Source organism: Panicum hallii, chromosome 6, assembly GCF_002211085.1.
Source record: "Panicum hallii strain FIL2 chromosome 6, PHallii_v3.1, whole genome shotgun sequence".
NCBI lineage: Eukaryota > Viridiplantae > Streptophyta > Magnoliopsida > Poales > Poaceae > Panicum > Panicum hallii.
The window spans coordinates 1,620,043-1,640,144 of NC_038047.1; the positions used below are offsets into that span (position 1 = coordinate 1,620,043).

General features: G+C 43.8%; 4 protein-coding genes across 4 annotated transcripts; 2 read left to right on the forward strand and 2 right to left on the reverse strand.

Moving 5' to 3' along the window:
- Positions 1-341: 341 nt before the first annotated feature.
- Positions 342-5,978, reverse strand: LOC112896723 (transcription factor GTE9-like). Its single transcript, XM_025964835.1, has 10 exons — positions 4,168-5,978; positions 4,043-4,091; positions 3,807-3,962; positions 2,730-2,800; positions 2,555-2,594; positions 1,842-1,910; positions 1,636-1,748; positions 1,478-1,544; positions 1,267-1,409; positions 342-1,181 (listed from the first exon to the last, which is right to left on the reverse strand). The coding sequence occupies exons 1-10, from the start codon at positions 5,509-5,511 to the stop codon at positions 924-926; spliced, it is 2,310 nt and encodes a 769-aa protein (XP_025820620.1). The 5' UTR covers positions 5,512-5,978; the 3' UTR covers positions 342-923.
- A 1,910-nt stretch (positions 5,979-7,888) lies between these two features.
- Positions 7,889-10,654, forward strand: LOC112897118 (uncharacterized membrane protein YuiD-like). Its single transcript, XM_025965316.1, has 5 exons — positions 7,889-8,156; positions 8,256-8,412; positions 9,479-9,529; positions 9,974-10,066; positions 10,299-10,654. Exons 1-5 carry the CDS (start codon positions 8,017-8,019, stop codon positions 10,368-10,370), a joined length of 513 nt encoding a protein of 170 aa, XP_025821101.1. The 5' UTR covers positions 7,889-8,016; the 3' UTR covers positions 10,371-10,654.
- Positions 10,655-11,058: 404 nt separating this feature from the next.
- On the reverse strand, positions 11,059-15,080 carry LOC112897117. The gene is made up of 10 exons (XM_025965315.1): positions 14,859-15,080; positions 14,658-14,757; positions 14,473-14,577; positions 14,302-14,379; positions 13,733-13,788; positions 13,272-13,329; positions 12,591-12,716; positions 12,103-12,198; positions 11,866-11,937; positions 11,059-11,495 (listed from the first exon to the last, which is right to left on the reverse strand). Exons 1-10 carry the CDS (start codon positions 14,981-14,983, stop codon positions 11,433-11,435), a joined length of 879 nt encoding a protein of 292 aa, XP_025821100.1. The 5' UTR covers positions 14,984-15,080; the 3' UTR covers positions 11,059-11,432.
- A 152-nt stretch (positions 15,081-15,232) lies between these two features.
- On the forward strand, positions 15,233-19,421 carry LOC112897096 (pre-mRNA-splicing factor SLU7). Its single transcript, XM_025965295.1, has 9 exons — positions 15,233-15,403; positions 15,717-15,880; positions 15,983-16,095; positions 16,304-16,714; positions 16,828-16,963; positions 17,066-17,365; positions 18,060-18,276; positions 18,847-18,950; positions 19,043-19,421. Exons 1-9 carry the CDS (start codon positions 15,388-15,390, stop codon positions 19,187-19,189), a joined length of 1,608 nt encoding a protein of 535 aa, XP_025821080.1. The 5' UTR covers positions 15,233-15,387; the 3' UTR covers positions 19,190-19,421.
- Positions 19,422-20,102: the final 681 nt, after the last annotated feature.

Below are 20,102 nucleotides of genomic sequence, written 5' to 3' on the forward strand. Positions count from 1 at the left end.
ATCGTGGTTACTTCATGCGATGAATTTCACCTTGTTAGATTTAATTATTTGCAAAGTAGACCGTGAAGGTGAAAAATCAGGGTAAAAAGAACATGATTAAAGCCAACTACACACCTCACAACACAATTCTCTAGTTACCATATCCACTCGACAGTCTTTGCATATTTCTACGCTAATGCCAGCAGACATAATGGCATCAGGAAGACAGGAACTATACATGTCTCTAGGACAGTACCACAAGACAGCTGGTTAACATCACCTCTTAAGGATCTTGTACCTACATGAAAGCTACATCTCGAAACTTACGTCAAAATAGCAACAGGATCCCAGAGCAATATGTATCAGCAGTATCTCATGAGAACTAGTACTAAAAAAGATAAAGAGTTATCAATGACGAACAGGACTGCATAAATTAAAGACAGTGTTCTCCATCTATCAGCCTAACTTTTGTACAGTTTCCGATATTACATTCACAACAGGAAAATGGCTCTAAAACTAACCCTCAAAAATGGCTCATACATAAGGTGTTCAAGAGCCAAGAACCATCACTCCTTATGCTTTCCCTCGATCCTTTCCCCCTTTTCCATCCTCTTTTATGGCATCATCATATATCCAATAAAATCACCAAACCATCCCGTGGTTATGGAAAGTACAGAGATATTCTCAATCGAAACGATAAGCACGCTCCTTGCAACTGCTCACATGACCACAATGCGGCTTCCAACACATTTGTGGCTTGCTACATTTGCCAAAAATTGGCTCCAAAACTTGGGCAGTTACAAAAGTGAATACAGGACCTGGTTTTGATGAGACTCAATCTTTCGTCAGGCCACTTTGTATATCAAAGATATCAAAAGAACAGCTATGCAGATCAGCCATGCCACCAGGCCTCCTGTAAAGTATCAAAAATGGTCCAGAAGCAGTTAATCTATTTCACCCTCTTCAACATCAACCACAGGTTCATCTGTGAAATCACCCTCCTCATCCTCTTCATCATTTTTCATATATAATCCTAGCTTTTCTAGGGCGTTGCCTCTCAGTTGAAACCCAAGGGCATCTGGCATATCAGTTGGACTCATTTCACCAACCGAGTTGGGTATCTGTTCACCTGTGGCACTTCCGAGCATTTCAAGATCTTTCAGGAAGAGGCTCCCTTCATTGATGTCGACAGTTTTCTCCATCTGCAAACCAGCAGTATTTACACTTCATATATATGGTAACAGCAGAGCAGGATAATGCAGGTGGTAAACGTATACCAGATATTACCTCTTGCAAAGCTTTACGAGCTGCTTCTCTCTCAAGCTCCCTTTGCCGCTTAGCTTCTGCAGCAGCCTCAGCAGCTGCTGCTGCTTCAGCCTTCTTGCGAGCATCCTCTGCAGCTTTAGCCTCAGCTTGCAACCGGGCTCTCTCTGTAATAGAAATAATGTCACACAGCTGCCATCAGCTTAAAAGGATTAACCCTTCTATTGCATCTCACCTTCTCTTTGTAACCTCTCAAGCTCCTCCCTGTCACGCCGAAGCTTCTCAGGATCCTTTTTTGTAACCTTGATATTAACAGTCAGGTAAGCTTACAGAGAATAACACCAATCAAGCCCAGGCAACAATTCCCTCAACGAACCATTTTCAAATACACACCTGGTCAAGGGCCTTTTCATGAGCCTTGAGAATCGTATCAGCAAAGCGGCTTCTCAGTAGGGCAGCTCGGATTTGCTTTTCAGGGGAGACCTGCTTCTCAGACACATTTTCCCCTAAAATTTCCATATATAGACCTGTAAGGCAACCCATTTTTCTACCATGGATGTTTTGGGTATTCACAGGCCATCATGAAAATTCATGCTTACCCTCACCATCAGCAGTGACAGATATAGGGTCTGTACTTTGCTCTGGTAGATTTAATGTGTTCAGTAAACCTGAAAACAGAATTAAAGAGAGTGTAAGATACAAGCAGCTATTCTGGGGTTGCAAAGTTCAGCAAATGCTATCTACAAGCAGCAATTAGAGGTGCATTATCACTTGTCCTTTCTTTTCCATAAAACAAGCTGACGATATATAGAAATTTTATGGAAAAATTGCAGTATAAAGATTCAAAGGGAATAAGGGATGATGTCAGTCAAAAAACGTGTCCAATTATTGAATTCTGAAGATCACATGCCATAATTGACCCTATTAAATAAACTCTGTATCTGTCACTGCTAACAAATTGCTATTTGGCAGATTAATAAAACAAATAAAATTTGGATGGGCAGTTCAACCTTGGTTTGGATTATTTTGGGTCAAGTGTAGGTCATATCATTATCTAGGTCTAAAGCTATATGGGTTTGATCCATCAGCTCAAGCAAAGATAGCAATTGCAAAACATAACATGTGCCAATAGTCTCATCCAGATGAATATGTGTGAAATGCTTGTAAAGGCATGTTTGGACTTGAATGTCATTGCATCATTATTCTGGTTGATTTTGGGTTGGGTTCCATGAGGTTACAATAGTAGACAGGAAATATGAGGTCTTGGTTGGCATTCAAAATACTGATAGGCCAATAAAGTGAAACTTCTTACCCTTTTCCTGATCCAAGTTATCCACAGGTAGAACATTTTCCTGTATGCCAAAAAAAAGGAGAGAGCCATTGAGATACGTGTCATTAAACATCCTTTGCATCAACAGAAAGAAATTAGTTTGGTTGTGGCTTATACTATTCCAAAAACATTCAGATAAAGAGTTGTGTATAAGAACCTTTAACCCGCTGTTTTGTGGAAGAGCTTTGGCATCTGTATCACTTCCAGATGAGCTACTTGAATCGGAGTCTTGAGAGGTAAAAACAGAAATATGATGAGTGCATTGGACATGAAAACTAGATGAGCTAAGGACACAATAAAGAGAAACAGTATGCTGCAGGAGATGTCAACAGTTTCTCTCCATTCTTGTTCTACTACCAAATAGTAGGCAAGACTGTAATAGGAAGTATACATCCAAGTTATATGTTTCACATTTTTCAGGCCTGTCTCCAAGACATTCTTTTTAAATTGCAGTTGGTTAACCGAATAAAATCTGAACTTATACAAAAGGATAATGTTGATTGATCAGCTGACCTTTCTAATAAACAAATGATTCGTGAGCATGTATCAATAGTTCAAGCTAGATCCTACCATTCAGTGAAATACTTGGTGAAAATGTTTCTTCATGGAAGTCAGCATAATCGGTCCATTCATAGTACAAAAGGTGCTAAAACAAGGTCTCTCTATGAAATTACTGCTGTCATGCATTGGTATGCAGGTGAAAAGTAGGATAGACCATAAGGTGAAAAGCGCTCAATACTATAAAAGGTGCATACTATAGAAGAAATTGAGGCATGATCATGTTGGCTTATTGTTTTACATTCCACTGAACTGGTGAGCATGATGTAAATTCCTTATGGAGCAAGTACAATAGATCCTTCACTGAGCTCAACTGCTAACAGAACAAACACACAAGCATCATGGCTCTTTTTGTGGGCATGCTAATAAAGTCCAAAAGCTAGCATTGGATTACCACCAATAACATGTAGCATTTGCGGAATACTATTGTACAGAACTACATCCAGTGTGAATTCAATATATCAAAGATCGATCCCTCCCTTTCTCAACTATGATTGCTTATTTAATGAGCTTTAACAATGAGAACATCAATACGATCACCAATTGCATCATGCAACATGCAAAAAAAAACATGGGCGGAAAGCTAACAGCAATTTGTGACAAAAACACTTTGCTGGTTCCAGTATCATAGTAGTCAGAAAGGGAAATTTAGGATATAACTTGTGAAATTGCATACCACTAGAGGATGATTCTGAGTCACTACTTGAGCTGCTAGATGTACTATGCTTGCTGTTTCTATCTGCTGTTTCAACTTCAAATACCACAGGAGGAAGTGTCGAAACTGGAAGGTCATTCTCCCCAATGTCAATATCCTCATCGATGAGCTCATTGCCTGTTGACATGCATATAAAATTTTTTAACTTACATGAACAATCAGTATCATAAATGAGCAAAGGATGAGGAGAAATAGACCTTCTTCGTGACATACTGATGGATTGACCAGCTCATACTGACTTCGGGACTGTTGAACAGAACATAAAACAATCATTTACCAAATTAACCAAAGAAATAGCAATCTCTAATACCTCAGCACCCACCTCAACCTCATGAGGGTCCTCTTCTGTAAGGTTTTTTGACGGATTAACCCTGTCATAGTCATCAAGTAGCTTCTGGAGTTCAAAAAGCGTATCATCACCAAGGGCATCCATATCAAGCTCTAATTCATCTTCATCGGCATCACAATCATCAGCATGACTCCTTATGAACTCAACTACATGATCTGGAATCAATGCACCGTATGATTGTAGCCTTGCACTTAAATCATATTTTTGCTCACTCGTCATTATTCTTTTTCCAGTTGGAACAATGGCCTCTACCAATGGAGCATCTTGTAGCAAAGGAGAGGAAACCAAAGGAGAGGTTCTCCTCTTCTTTGGTTGCAAAACTGGATTGTCCACCAAATCTTCTTCCTGAAAGATGTCTTGCTTAGGTGCGCTTTTCTTTGAGGGTTTTTTCTTGATGGGGTCTTCTTTATCAATAGCATCTCTCTTAGTTGCGTTCTTTTTTGCAGGCTCCCTTACAGGAGGCTTCTCATCTGGTTGAGGTGGCTTCTCATCAGGTCGAGGAAGCTTCTTTTCAATAAGCCTCCATCGAGTTTCAAAGATCTTGCTCAGAGTTTTGGCCATTACATGGACATCATTATTGACCGGATTGTAATTCATAGCATTGCTAAAAGTAAGCCTCACATCTGCAGCGAATTCCAGAGGTGTAGGGTACCTCCCTGCATTCATCTTTTTCTGGATCGTACCCAAATCCATGGGCTGCTTGACTATATCAAAATAATCAGGGATGTTCAGCTTTACGACGTCAACCGGGGCAAGAAACGGGTTCGCCCAGGCATGGGCCATAAGTGACTTCAGAAGGTTGGCACATTGCTTAAACGATGCTGTGTAGTTAGCCGAGCTGGCAACAGGTGGAGCCACGGCCACTGGTGGAGGCACTCCCCTGTCCAACTGCACCGAATTGCTTCGCTTGAGTTTCTCAACCTTTTTCTTGGGGTGCACATCAGCACCACCTCCGGGTGCCGACGCCGCTCCACCATTCATGCTGACCGCAGGCCCTCTTGGGAACAGCCTATTCTGGAGGGCCCTCACCTGCACAAGCTCGTCACGGAGCCTCATCTCCAGGTCCTTCCTATCCAAAGCTGTCATCCGCGGCAGCGAGAACACCTCCCGGCGCACATTGAACCCCGAGGCCCCTTCTCCCTCCTCCGAATTCACGCTGGTGCATTTCCTCTTGGGCGGTGCGCAGGAGCTCCCCGAGTCGATCCTCGCCGGGCTCCCGAGCCCCTTTGACTCCCCCACTGTCTCCACCCCATGCCGGTAGTCCGGCACAAAGCCGAGCGGGTGCCCCTTGGAGAACCGGTGCGTCTTCCCCATCATTGCTGGCGCGGAGACACGTAGCGCCACCTCCCCGCGGTACCAATGCGCCTCCTTGGCCGCGGAATTCCACCGCAATTCCGGAAGACCTAACCCTAACCCTCCCGAAGCGAGAGGGCTAGCTTATTCCGCGGTCGCCTGGGGAGCAGGAGGCCGACCGCAAGAACCCTCGATTCGAGGGGCGAGCAGCTCGATTGGGCGCTCCCGCGGCGAGGGGGATCGAGCGAACTCACCGGGCGCCGCCGCCGCCGCCCCCCGCCGAAACACAAGCCGGCGGCGCCGCCGCGAGATCTCGAGGCCTTCCGCAGGCGCCGGCGCCGGCGCCGCCGTCCGCGGCGCCAACCCCTGGGGGCTTTCCTCCTCCTCGAGCGGCGGCGCGCGGCGCGGGAGCGGAGGCGGCGAGGGGGGAGGCGAGGCGAGGCGAGGCGGCTGGAGACTAGTGGTTTCTCTCTCCTCCGCCTCTCTCTCTCTCCTCGCGCGGCTTCTCTCTCTTCGCTGCCTCGCTGTTGCGCCGCTCGCGAGCCTTTGGGGCTTTGTCAGGCTCGAATCGCGGAGGCGGGGCCCGCCTGTAAGTGGCGGTGAGGGGGCACGTGCCCGTGACTGGTACGTGGGGCCGCCCGGGGTGCGGGCCCGGCCTCCCAGGGAGCGCGACGCGGCGGGCGTGACCGGCTGGGACTCGGGCCGGGAGATCGAGGCCGTTGGGTTTTTGGAACGGACGGCGATGGCCGCGGTTGCGTGTCCTAAAGGGCTAGGGCTTCATCATTTGTTCGAAGCACGTGCGAATTCTAACACAACAGTTACGTTCCATTTGGGGAAAAGAAAGATGCACTAGTTCAAGAGAATCAGCGGCAGATTGGGATATTCATTGGCATCCACTAGTACTTTTCTGTAATTTTTATATAAATTACAAAGTAGGGGTAGAAGTACATGTATAAATTGTTCAAAGTTCGTTGTTGTTGTATTCAAATGAATTCATTGAAGATCACAGGTCATATTGAACAATAAGTCTCAGTACTTAAGAATTAAGATAAGATATAATAATTATACTTCAAGATTAAGATAAGATAATAATTAAACCATCTATACAAAGACAATATTTAAGTGACCCAAATTGAGGGCACAAGCTATTGAGAAGTATAAATGGATTATGAGGCATTGCAACCATCTATCACGTAAGAAAGAAGAGACCAAGGTCATGCAGAAAATGGTATGATAGGCAACAAGTGGGACATGTAATGGTCCAATGTTAAAAAAGGCTTGTGGTTACTTTGACAAACTTAACATCCATTAGTTGAGTCTCTTAGACTGCTAAATTGCCAAGGATATGGTGTGCGTATACGTATTCATAAAGGTGAGAGTACATGCACGAATGTTGAGAGTGCCTATGTATATATTATGTTTTGCAAAGGAAAAATAGCATGTACTTTTGAAAAAAAAAGAGATAGGAGGGGGAAGCCCAAAGGTAACTTTATTAAACAAGAAAAAGTGATGAGCTCTAATCTAAGGCTGCGTTTGGGAGGACTCCGTGGGAGGGTGAAGTCGGAGCTGGGGCAAGCGGACCTAGGTTTTTTGGCTCCGTCTGTCTCCCGTTGCAAACGGCTTCGGCTCTCCCAACTGGCGCGGCAGAAGTGCTCCACCGCGGACCCGTTTAGTAGGGCTCCTGCTGGAGCCGGTTTTAGAGCTGCTCCTGGAGCTCTGCCAAAGGGGTTCTAACTTATCTATCAAAGATTAATGAGATGATCAACAAAGAGGACTCATATAGTCACATGCTTACCTATGATTTGTCTACTTCCTCCTATCACAAATATAATCTTGTCTGTTAGATAAATCATAGGTTAAAACATGGTAAAGTAAAAGGGTAACTTGGATTTTGCTCAATAAATAACACCAGCTAAGAAACTAATTATCATAATACTATCTCAAGTCACAAGACTTGTGCTTCTATTTTTCATAACAGTATATCTACAAGAATGTCAAAACTATACTTCGAGTCTTCAACAAAACCACATTCGAGACAAAATTCATTGATATTATTTTTATGCATGCAAAGTCGGCACCTAAACTGCGCTTAACATACAACCGAAGCCTAGAATATCGAGTAATGGTTTATTAAAACAACCTAAAATGCATCACTTACTCATGAGCAGAGACCAGTTAAAATTTTTAGATGAGTTTATACTCTTTCCGCCTTTTAAATCGTTTGAGCAAAACATATATCAAACTAACTTGTGACCAAGTCATGAAGGGCCCACCCCTCCACCTTGGGTGCATCTTGACGGGATCCGAGCTCGGTCGGATCGTGGGTACCCGTAGCAGATTCTGGTCTCTGACTGTCACCCCCGGCTTCCGTGCGTCCGCAGCCACGAAACGACCCCCCCGCTCCTGCACAGCAACCAGAAGCAAAACGGGGGGCAAGTGGGTGAGGAGCCGACGCGGTCGGTGATCCAGCAGGCCCACGGCGAGCGAGCCCGACCCGAGCCTTCCAGTCTCCAGAGCCGGCCGCGAGCCATGGAAGCTGTCACCGCCGCCGCCGCCCCGCCGCCGGGCGCGCCCGCGTTCTCCTACCTGGCCGTGTTCTCCAACTGCCCGCTCGTCGCCGCCGTGCTCGCCTTCGCCATCGCGCAGTCCATCAAGGTCTTCACCACCTGGTGCGTCCGCCCTCCCCTCCCCGCGCGGCTCGGCCGGCGCGCGGATCTGAGCTCCCCCTGACGGGATCTGCTGCCGCGCGCGCGCGCGCGAGAGTGCAGGTACAAGGAGAACCGGTGGGACGCGAAGCAGCTGATCGGGTCCGGCGGGATGCCGTCGTCGCACTCGGCCACCGTCACCGCGCTCGCCGTCGCCGTCGGGATGCAGGAGGGTTTCGCGAGCTCGCTCTTCGCCACCGCCGCCGTCTTCGCCTCCGTGGTTGGTTCCCCCTTCCCCCACTCTGTTTTTTCTCCTCGGAAGGCGTTGACGAACTTCGATGAGCTGTGGATCTGATACGCTGTTGATGATTTTTATAAGTTGTGATGACTGGGAGTGTGTAAATGAATGTCCTTTGCACTTTTTTCTCGATTGCTTCACTAGTTCAGCTCACTTGAAGCCTGGACTGACTTGTGGTTCTGGGAAGTACATTTTGCTCTGTAGATTGTGGAAAAAAGCAGTAAATAGTTCTGATAGGTAGTTTCATGATTTTGCGTTGTGATGACTGGGGGTCAGTAAATGGATACCCTTTGCACTTTTGCTGGATTGCTTCACTTCACTTCGAGTTCGTTCTAGCTGCTGGATTGCACATGATTTTGCTTCTGTTCACTACGGGAGGTGCATCTTGATTGTGGACAAAAGTGTGGTAGCGGTACACTTGATTGTGGACAAAAGTGTGGTAGCGGTACAGAGTACAAACTGTGGGACGCCGGAGGAAATTTGTTGCCCAAGTTTCGCTTAGATAGAAGTTCTCTTGATAATGATAATTTTGATTGGGGTTTATAGTAGCCAATATGGCAGCATTGTTACTTTTTTGTTGCAATTTGACTGCGAAGATATATTGTCAGATTAATAGGTCTGAGATGATCAATAATCTGAGATGTTGCATTTGGTTGCATCTTGCATGTGCCTAGTGCATATACCTTCAGAGCTCACCTAGTACCTGACATCGTTATGCGATTTCAAAGAAACCTGAAGAACACAAGACGACAACTAACCTGAAAAATTAAGTATTTATTTTTGTATATCTATATATGTGCTGAAAACTAATCATGAAAAATGATGGCATATAGTATCACAACACCTAGGCATGTGCCATCATGTGCTTTAATTCCCACCCACTTGTCCTATCTGTTGCATTGTGATATCCTTGAAATGCTGATGAGTTCTTAACTTCTTATGCTTATTTTCATCAACTCTTTCAGAAATGGATTCCAGATGCACTTTATGCCTTGTATTTCATATTACTGACTTGGCTGATTTTTTTGCCTTTTGCAATTGCTTGCAGGTGATGTATGACGCTTTTGGTGTTAGGCTACATGCAGGGAAGCAAGCAGAGGTATGACCTGAAGCCTTCATGTTTTGTGTGACTGACACACATAATAATTTATTAGAGGGAAAATTTTCAGTCATCAAATGATAAAAGGGCGCAAACGGATTTTCCTTGAAAGAAATACATGCGAACTACCTCCTGAGTGGCAAGTAGTGACCGACCACTAGAACTTTGTTCTCTTATTCAGACAGAATGGTTAACACCCAGCTGTCCAATGACAACAATTTGGTAGTAGCAGATACAATTGTCTGTGCTTATAGCGTTGCTCATGGTTATAACAAATCTCATTGGTTCTGTGAATAAAAGAAAAAAGAAAATCCATATCTGAGAAATTGGGAAGGCCTTGCTATTGGAAGCCTTATGTTCATTTCTCAGTCGTGTTGCTTGGGTATATGATGAATTTATTTACTTGTCTGCTGCAATTCAGATCTAACCATTTTAAATTGCCAGGTCTTGAATCAAATTGTGTATGAACTTCCATCAGAACATCCACTGGCTGAAACAAGACCACTGCGAGAGCTCCTAGGGCACACACCGCCACAGGTTCGACCTTTTGTTCCTATGTAGAGCAGCTGAGGACAAGGAATGCCTTGTCCTGCATATGGACTCATAGTAAACCGTTAGTGAAATAAATTTTGTAGCAGCCACTTGCTCCATATCCAGTCATGTTTATGTCATCCTAACATTAAGTTGACACTATCCAGATCATTTGACTGAAAAATCTGCATTCTTACTCTACATGTCACACATTATTGATTCCAAGTTCTCTCATCAGGTGTTTGCTGGCGCGGTGCTTGGATTTGCAGTAGCCACATTTACGGCGATGATAGCTGGGCTTGGTAGTTGATTCTCCTGAGTGGCAGATTCACATTTGCATTGGAGTTTTGGAATCCAAATTGGATACATGTTTTCAGACAGCGTGTGATAGATAATGCGTTGTGTATAGGTGTACTTAATATTGCTGCAAACTATTGTCAATCTGTTAAGAGAAAAATTCACGTCATTCTTTTGTAGCTAATTGACGGATTAAATATATGTTGTATATTTTTTTTTGCCCAGTATTTGAAGTGATTGAAGTGAAATATTGTCCTGAACATTTTCAGGAGATTATGGGACATAAACTTTTTATTATTGATTGCAATTTTAACAGATGAAATCCTTTTGCACCACTGTTCATTGGACAAAAACTGAAAACGAGGCATCTTTCAGCATCAGCAGTGTGAAATCCCGAGTGTTGAACACGTGCGATGTTTATTGGATACCTATTTTGTTCATGCGAACGAATTGGGTTGTCATGAAAAAGAGCAATTCCTTTGCAAGCTGCTAGTGGTTTTCTGTGGTGACCGGTGAACAGCTCAACCCTCGTCTTTAAGGAGCAAGTACATGCAACCATGATGCTTACATGGACTCCATTACTGCAACAAGTTTTGAGGCTGCATCTGTTCAAGTGATCTTATCTGCAGAATCAACTGACAACTGACTGTTAATTTACTGCAGCTATTGAATACTGATGCCTGACAAACTGGAGCTCCAGAGGCAGCTCAAGACAACGAAACTACTTTCATTGATCAAATAGAAGCACATCGTAAGTATCATCAAGCCTAAGCAGATCTAATAAAAATTTCATAAATTACACTGCTGTTGAAACATGCACGCAAAATGTTTTCATCAGCCATCAGCATTGTGCCAGTGAATCCATAATTGCTCACACAAAACCTGCACTAAAACTCTCTGCCTCAATAGATAACTGGTGCTGGTGAACAGGTGAAGTATGCTACAAAATTTGTGGATTCTTGGGTTTCGCTCGATGCACAAGGCACCACCAGTCCACAAGTTGGCCTACAACTGAAACTCATCATGTCCAAACATCTCGGAATCGTCTAATCTTGGACACAATATCTCTTCATATTTATCGGTAGTATGAAGCTGTGATGTACAGAAGAACGGATGCAGCTGCTGTAACAATCAGCTCCTGGGACAAAGCATCAGCCAATTAATTTTGCCTCCTTGCAAAACACACCAAGACTAACTAGAAGCATTTGATACATCAAGAGCATGCAGTAAGATTAATAAATATGTCATAACACGTAACAAAGGACCAAAGGAGTGCTTGTTCCATGAACAATATCCACCCAGCATCTATGCTTTCAGTTCAAATTATATCCTACATGCCACCACATACACATACAATGACTTACTGCTATGTCTTTGATTGTTTCTGATGGAATTCTACACGTTATGTTATATTGAAGTGGCCAATAATCACATTTTCTAACCATATAACTGATAGATCTGCAGCCACTCTGATTTTAGCAGAGGAATCAAACCAACAGTTATCGTACCTGGTAGTAATAAACAATACGTGGAGTATGCTGCCATGAAAGCTCAATCAAGTTAATAGCTGCTGTATAACCCTGAAAATAGTAGGAGAGGACAATTAAACCAAAATACAATAAACATATCACGACCACAGGCACATAAAATTGGAGCACATAGGCTGAGAAAATTTGAGCAGAGCATAAACTGGAGCACATAGACTGAGAGGATTTGAGCAGAGCATTAGATAAGAATCCACGGACCAGCGATGCAGTGAATATACATCCAAATATCAAGCCCAAAGCGCGGACTACTCTTTTCGCCATTCGTATCCCCCGTCCTTCGACCTCACCATATTCCTGTCATCAACACCAGATGCAATTATCTTATTAATCATTCGAAAAACCTTAAATAACAGCCCAGTCCTGTCATCAACAAGAACCATCCTATAAATTTGCATAAGCTTTTTGTACGACACAGAATCAGTTACCAGAAGGAAATTAATAAGCTGAGTTGAAATAGACTATATTTGCATGCCCATCATCAAAGAGAACACATAAGAAAATGAAATACATCCCACACAGCACCCATGCTTATACTATTTCTGATGCAATACGACAACTGTAATGAGAAGAGGAAACATGGATAACCAAACTGTGACTGATAGGAACATCATTGATGACATTACCATAAAAAAGTACACACTGTAACTCATTAGATGGCAGACATGAAGCATCAGAAAATGTCTTACATTGTATATTGGAGTAATTGGTGGTTCAGTAGCTCTTAGCTTCTGTAGTATTCTGTAGAAGAAAGCAAAACATAGGAACTGCAAAGGCTTCCAGTCTGCAATGCCCATTATAGCTATCCAAACAACCTGGAAACAGTGTAAATAAATATTTTTTGGAGGAATAGAACATATTTAAAGTAATAAAGATACATGGAAGGCATTATTTAGGATTTAACGCAAAGAAAAAGAAAATACAAACTACTCCATCTAGCCCATCATACATATTAATGACAAACAGATTGATGCCTTGGTGTTTTTACATGTTGCCCATTTTGAAATGAACTATGAAAAAACATGGACGTGCTAAAAACAAGTGGTTTAGCTATTTGGTTAAAATTACTGCCCATGGCCCAGAACCTTTACGCAAAAATGGATTTTTTTTACTCAATAGTTTGTTCTACAACTTTACAGATTAAACATGACTGCAAAGCATTTAAATGAAAACTAAAAGTGCTCTGAATTTATCATTAAGCTTCCAAATATGTTTCGAGCATATAGCTTATAATGATAGCTTTGGTTACAAGAATAGTGACATGAAACCCTAATGGATAACAAGATAATTGACACAGAAGTTAATAACCAAAGCAATGAGCATGCCAGCAATACTGAGATATTGTTATGAATTAAGAGAAGAGTACATACAAATGCTGCTGATATTGCCATATTTATGCGCATGTCCTTCACTGTTGATCTGGAGAATCTGCAAGATAAATTGACCATCCATTATCAGCTTCAAACAGGGTTTCTGTTTAGTAGTCAGAAGGATTCAGATTTATCTGCTGTTTCTGCTAGATCATTTACATATAGGACAAGAACACTGATTCATAAATCATAATCATCAACAGAGAAAACAGTAGAGGCAAATAGAAAACAGTAGGCAGGACAGGCCTGTCAGTCATGCTAATCCCATCTCATCATGTTTCCATAAAACAAAAAAGGCTAACTTAAAATTCAACTATGTGCCCACATTCACTAAGGTCACCACATCCCACAACATGCTTCTCAGAATCATACCAATGACATGCTTCACACAACCATTCCCGGTAAAATTCTGAATTGACTAGTGAAATAGAATCTTCAAGGTTAACTTGAGTAAAAAGTACCTTGGTCCCCAAGGCACAATTGGTTGATTGTCAGCATACTTGATATCCTTGGACACCTGATAGTGGGAACAAGATTAGACAATAAATGAAGAAAACCATCATAAGAGGGTAACTGAAGGAAATTAGATTGTGTTGACCATTGCATCTTGGAAAAAGCAACCATAAATCTTAAATCACACATAAGCTAACCATACAAGGTAAACAGCGAGTATTGCCCTTCCTGATGTTTATGTATTATAATTTCTAACATATTTTCGATGCAAAGATCATCTTCATAGGTGCATCACACCTATGACCTACGGTGGTGCCATCCATAACAGCACTTAGTGGGCCCAAGCCACATGCTAGAGCTCCGTAAGGCTCAATGACAAGAATTTATGTAGAACAACTCTCGAAGGCTCATTATTAATCCAAGTTCATAGCACATTAGCACCTTTTTATCTTTTTACAAATAGGGTGCATAATCACTAGACAAGGAGCATATAAAGCTGCACACTTCTTGCAATCACATGAACAGTGTATCAAAGTCAGGAGAATCATGTGCATCCAAGCATGGCATGGCAACTGACCTGAACCGACCCGTATGTGACTCCCTTCTTCCGATACTCCAGCTGCTGCATCATGACTGTGTCATAGGCCCTGTCCAACTATGACCCCAACAACTCAACAATTAGTGCTGTAGCAAAGCTAATACCATATGCTCGCCCAGAGAACTCTGAGAAAAGAACATTCTTCCCAACCTTGGCCAGAAATTCCTCCTCCCCAGTCTCCTCGGCGTCCTTGCGCTTCTTCTTGTAGGCCATCTTCATGTGGTCGAAGCTATCGAGCGGCCTGATGCCCAGAAGCTAACACCCGAAACAACATAAAAATCATCACACGAATCGAAAAGATAGAATCTTTGGCCCCATTTTCAGCTAGATTCTACCTCGTACGGGTTCTCTTCGTCCCCAAACTCCGCGCCTCCTGCCGCAGCCGCCGCAACCACGACCGCGTAGCGGGGCCGCCTCAAGGCCGACGCGACCAACCTTCACTTCCCGCCAAAAAGACGAATTCAGAAATTTATCCTCCCACGAGCTCCTCACGGAATTCCTCCACATGAAAAAAAGGCAGGTGGCGCAGGATTTACCGCAGCGAATGGGGGACGGGCCGGCCGGCGCGGCGAGGGAGCGTGACGAAGACGCGGCGCGACAGGGAAGGTTTGAGCGCGAATGCGGGCGCCGCCGCCGCGGCGGTGGCCGCCGCCGTCGCCATCGGTCTCAACGCCTAGGGTTTTTAGAAGAGGCTCACGGGTGACGCGACGGCGAGGGGAAGAAGCCGGAAGCCATGGGAGCGAAGGGCGAGGTCTATCTGGGTGGGTCGCCGTGGAAGGTGGGTAAGGTGCCTTGGGCCATAATGGGCCAAAAATTGGGTCTGGTGCCCAAGTGGGCCTTTTAAGCCCATGGAAGAGGCGGTACCCGCCACGGGCTCGGCCCCCCCGCGGATCAAAACCCAATGGCGGCGGCTTAGCCGCCAGGTAGAAAGGGCAATTCGTTTCGCTCTTATCCTCCTCGTTTCATTATTTCGCCGCCGTCCGCCGTCGACCCGCCGCGCCGCCGCCGTCGAGTCGTGCCGGCGAGGCGAAGGGAAGGGAAGCGGGGAGGGGAGGAGCGGAAGCCATGGCGACCGCTTCAGGTGCGTTGGGCATCCGGTAACCCTAACCCTAGTCTCGCGTCGGCTCCTTGTTCGATCCTCCGATCTCCGCCCCAATTGACGTTCACGACACCGCGTGAGTTCGCCGCGTTGCCGTTGGGTGGTGTTCTCCGGGCGATTTCGCCACGGCTTGACGGGAATTAGGTTTTATTTCGGGGCGGTGTATCCTTTTTGCTGCTTGATTTGGGGATCGGGGGTTCTGAATCCGTACGGGAACTGCGAGTATTTGGGGATTTTTATCTTACTGTGGCGAATTCGCGTCTTATGATATGCCCTTGGTCCTTGATTATGGCAGTGACTTTCAAGTCCCGGGAGGATCACCGGAAGCAGCTCGAGCTCGAGGAGGCACGTAAGGCGGGGCTCGCGCCTGCTGAGGTCGACGAGGATGGGAACGAGATCAATCCCCACATCCCCCAGTACATGTCCTCGGCACCTTGGTATCTTAATGCTGAGAAGCCGGTAAGTGATTGGTTGCTCTATTTTGTTCGCTGTTGTCTGACGCTGTGCATGAGGATCTGGCTGATTGGAGGGCTGACTCCTTGTTGGTTTTATGGTATTCAGAGTTTGAAGCATCAGCGGAAATGGAAGTCAGATCCGAACTACACCAAGGCGTGGTATGATAGGGGTACCAAGCTTTTCCAGGCCAATAAGTACAGGAAAGGTGCTTGTGAGAAGTAAGTGGGGTGATTGTTTGACGATATTTCTTTAGAGACCCTATTCAACATGTATTTATTGCTTACTGATATGTGCTCGCCTCATTGGTTCTAGTTTGTAGTTGGGGATCAAGTTTTTATAATTCGCGGTGTATTTAGTAGCAAATATGCAAGAATATTTAGCCTGCCAGTGTAGAATTTCTAACAAACGATTCCCTTGATGTTTCAGCTGTGGAGCCATGACTCATGACAAGAAGTCATGCATGGAGCGGCCTCGAAGTGTGGGTGCTAAATGGACAAATGTCGACATAGCTCCTGACGAGAAAGTCGAGTCTTTTGAGCTGGACTATGATGGAAAGCGTGATCGCTGGAATGGTTATGATCCATCAACCTACACTCGTGTTATTGCTGACTATGAAGCTAGAGAAGAGGCTAGAAAAAAGTATCTGAAAGAGCAGCAGCTCAAAAAACTTGAGGAGAAGGATAGTGAGAAGGATGGTGAGAATGCAGGAAGTGAAGATGATGAAGAAGATGGCCTCAGGATAGATGAGGCCAAAGTTGATGAGAGTGCCCAGATGGATTTTGCTAAGGTAGAGAAGCGTGTGCGCACAACTGGTGGTGGAAGCACCGGTACTGTTAGGTATGTTTTAATTAGAAAATAAATTATGTTCCTTCTACTACTGGGGTTTCTGTGTCAGGGGTCTATCAGCAACCAGTTTAAATGCTGATCATAAATTTTTTATGTCTCCACAGGAACTTGCGTATCAGAGAAGACACAGCAAAATATCTTCTGAATCTTGATGTCAACTCTGCATATTATGATCCAAAAACACGCTCCATGAGAGAAGATCCCTTGCCAGATGCAGATCCGAATGATAAGTTCTATGTGGTAAGTCACATATGACAAATGACTTACAAGCTTCACAAATGTGAAAACCCTCTGTTCTCTAGGCTCTTGGATTCAGTATTCTGATGTAATCTTATGGTGCAGGGTGACAACCAAAATCGACTTAGTGGACAAGCTCTGGAGTTCAAGCAACTAAACATCCATGCGTGGGAAGCTTTTGATAAGGGGCAGGATATCCATATGCAAGCAGCCCCATCTCAAGCAGAACTACTGTACAAGAGTTTCAAGGTCAAAAAAGAAATGTTGAAGTCTGAACACAAGGATAAAATTATGGAGAAGTATGGAAATGCTGCGTCAGAAGATACAATGCCTCGGGAGTTGCTTCTTGGACAAAGTGAGAGGGAGATTGAGTATGACCGTACTGGTCGAATAATCAAAGGACAGGTTGGTACAAAATAATGATCGTTGTTAATTACACCTTCCTACTTTCTGGCCACTTATTGTTCTTACAACACTTCTTGCTTGTCGTGGCGTTCGGTATAAAAATTTTGGCCTGGGAGGGATTTTATAGCTAATTCCCTCTTCACGTTTCAACATCAGAAATGACAACAAGCTTAAGGCCCTTTCCAAGGAGTCATATTCACGAGGCATGAAGCTTTTTGGTTATGATAAAAAGAAACTATGTGAACATCTAAAATCCTGTATCCAATCGTAATCATGTGAAGCAATGAAAGTAGTACCTTCTCTAGTCTCCACAAATGCATATGGACGTTGTGGAGTTCTTACAGTCAAACTTGAAACTAATATTGTGCTATAGGGCTTGGTTGATATTTTGCTGCCTTGTCTCAAGCAAGTTGGGATATGTTAGGGATTGAACCCAACAAGAGTCACAAGTATAAAAATTTTTAAAGGAAATTCTATACTACTTCATGGTTTGGGCACATGGTTTTGCTTTGTGTTTGCTTGTAGACTTTTTTTTCTTAACACTAAGAACTGTCCACTTTCACTTTAGGTGAGTGGTTATCCTGCAATAAATTGGATGCTACCATTCCACTCTAATTATTTGCATTATTCCCATGTTTTGGGGTATGGTCATGACTCGTGAATGCTAATGAGCAACCATAATTCTTATCTACAGGATGTATCTCTGCCCAAGAGCAAATACGAAGAGGATATCTTCATTAATAATCACACGACTGTGTGGGGTTCATGGTGGAAAGACCATCAATGGGGCTACAAGTGCTGCAAGCAGACTATCAAAAATAGTTACTGCACAGGTTTGGCTGGTATTGAGGCTGCGGAGGCATCAGCAGACCTGATGAAGGCCAACATGGCCCGCAAGGAGGCTGCAGAAGGTACTTTGTCGAGAAAATGCTTTAACTTATTTATTATTCTGGACAACTTACACTGGATGTAGGATAATTGGTGCCATAGGGTAAAACCATTGCTTGTTGAGAAAATAGGAGAAAATTCTCAGCTACCAACCTACCATTGATAAAATCAAAAGCCCTTCGATGCCACTGTCCTCATGTGTCATTGTCACATCAGTGGCATGTAAGATAGGAAAAGTTTCCAAATGTCATCTATGGATGCCCCGAAACAATTCTTGCCTGAGTTGTCTGAAGTATGAGCTCACACGTGCTAATTGTAAAGGTATGAATATGGCATCACTTAACTATTCTCCTGATCATATGAAGAGTGTATTGTTAAAGTTAGTGAGGTCTCAGGTCTTGTTAGTTTCATGCTGGCTTATTTCAAGATAAGTTGTAACAGACAATGAGATACAAATATAACTAGGTGTGGTTTGTCTCTGCTTATGAATGAACTTGTTTAAATGAGATGGCATGTCACTCTATTTGATTACCCATGTGACCATGCGTGACGACCATGATGCATTGCATTAACTTAAAAATTGTTCAATGCAGATGAACCTGTACAACATGAAGAGAAGCGACTAGCCACTTGGGGAACTGATGTGCCTCAGGATCTTGTTCTTGATAAGAAGCTGCTTGAGGAATCTCTAAAGAAGGTTAGCATCTTCCATCTGACTTTTGTGTGTTTTCTCTTTCTTCGTTATTTCCCATTAGTGTAGATACTGAAGCTTGGTTTTTGATTTTGTAGGAGAATGCAAGGAGGAAAGAGGAGAAGGATGAAAGGAAGAGGAAGTATAACGTGAAGTGGAATGACGAGGTTACTGCGGAAGACATGGAGGCCTACCGGATGAAGAGGATTCACCATGACGATCCTATGAGAGATTTTCTCAGCTAAGCGTGAAAACCTACACTCTGCTGTATCGTGTATCACTAGCACCTGCCTTGCAGCAATGTTGTCGTGTAATGTAAGCTGGCTATGCCTTTCCCTAACCAGGGTGGCACTGTAACATAGAACGTAACCTGGCTGTGCCTTTTTATAAGCTTCGTGTCAAAAATGTACGATACTATAATTTCCGATATCAGAATCATTGTTTCAGTAATGCAAGTATCTGTGATAGTGATGTGAACGAATGTATTGCATAGTTGTGAGCTGCCAAAAATTGGGAGTCCACGAGGACCAGCGGATGTTTGTTTTGTAGGACATTGACTCGATGAAACAATGACTCGATGAGTACATGTTGCCTTCTCTCCAGCTGTGTAACTACGAGTCCTTGTAAATTTGGTTGAGTTTGTGTGCTTTCTCAGACAATTTTTGTTTGTAGTATCTTTTATATTGTCAGATACATGCTTCGTAGAAGAAACAATCGGGCTTTATAGTAACTTTTTGTAACCAAGTGTGTGCTCGGATCTTAGATAAAAACTAGTGAGTTTGATGATCTTATTTCTTCAAAAAAAAAAGATGGTCCTTTTTTCTTTTTTGAGAAGATGTCGCACCAGCGAACTAGCCAGGCGGCAGCGTTAGTTCTGACTTCTGTCGGAGATCCTCCATAAGCACTCTTAAGTTACTAGCAACATCTGTTCAAGATAAAGGTTTCATGAGTTTTCAGACCGATTTTCCATAAATTATCTGCTATGAATTTGAAGTAATTTTGAATGCACGGAAATTCCAAAAAATACCAAGCCTTGGACAAAATCTCAAGAACAGAAGTACAAGACCCTGTCACAAAATTTGGAAAGGTCGCCCAGGGTGCAGAGGTTCCAGTACAAGTGCAGCGCCATTAGGTTTGATACTGGTATTAACAAAAGGC

Excerpts from the sequence above, each read along its gene's own strand:
- LOC112896723 (XM_025964835.1), bottom strand. The coding sequence starts at position 5,511 with ATGATGGGGAAGACGCACCGGTTCTCCAAGGGGCACCCGCTCGGCTTT. Across the intron at positions 2,801-3,806 it reads CTCAGAATCATCCTCTAGTG|ACTCCGATTCAAGTAGCTCA; the intron begins GTATGCAATTTC and ends TTACCTCTCAAG. Across the intron at positions 1,911-2,554 it reads TAACTTGGATCAGGAAAAGG|GTTTACTGAACACATTAAAT; the intron begins GTAAGAAGTTTC and ends TTCTGTTTTCAG.
- LOC112897118 (XM_025965316.1), top strand. The coding sequence starts at position 8,017 with ATGGAAGCTGTCACCGCCGCCGCCGCCCCGCCGCCGGGCGCGCCCGCG. Across the intron at positions 8,157-8,255 it reads ATCAAGGTCTTCACCACCTG|GTACAAGGAGAACCGGTGGG; the intron begins GTGCGTCCGCCC and ends GCGAGAGTGCAG. Across the intron at positions 9,530-9,973 it reads ATGCAGGGAAGCAAGCAGAG|GTCTTGAATCAAATTGTGTA; the intron begins GTATGACCTGAA and ends TTAAATTGCCAG.
- LOC112897117 (XM_025965315.1), bottom strand. The coding sequence starts at position 14,983 with ATGGCGACGGCGGCGGCCACCGCCGCGGCGGCGGCGCCCGCATTCGCG. Across the intron at positions 14,578-14,657 it reads ACGAAGAGAACCCGTACGAG|CTTCTGGGCATCAGGCCGCT; the intron begins GTAGAATCTAGC and ends TTCGGGTGTTAG. Across the intron at positions 12,717-13,271 it reads TGGCAATATCAGCAGCATTT|GTTGTTTGGATAGCTATAAT; the intron begins GTATGTACTCTT and ends CACTGTTTCCAG.
- LOC112897096 (XM_025965295.1), top strand. Across the intron at positions 16,715-16,827 it reads GGAAGCACCGGTACTGTTAG|GAACTTGCGTATCAGAGAAG; the intron begins GTATGTTTTAAT and ends ATGTCTCCACAG. Across the intron at positions 17,366-18,059 it reads GTCGAATAATCAAAGGACAG|GATGTATCTCTGCCCAAGAG; the intron begins GTTGGTACAAAA and ends TCTTATCTACAG.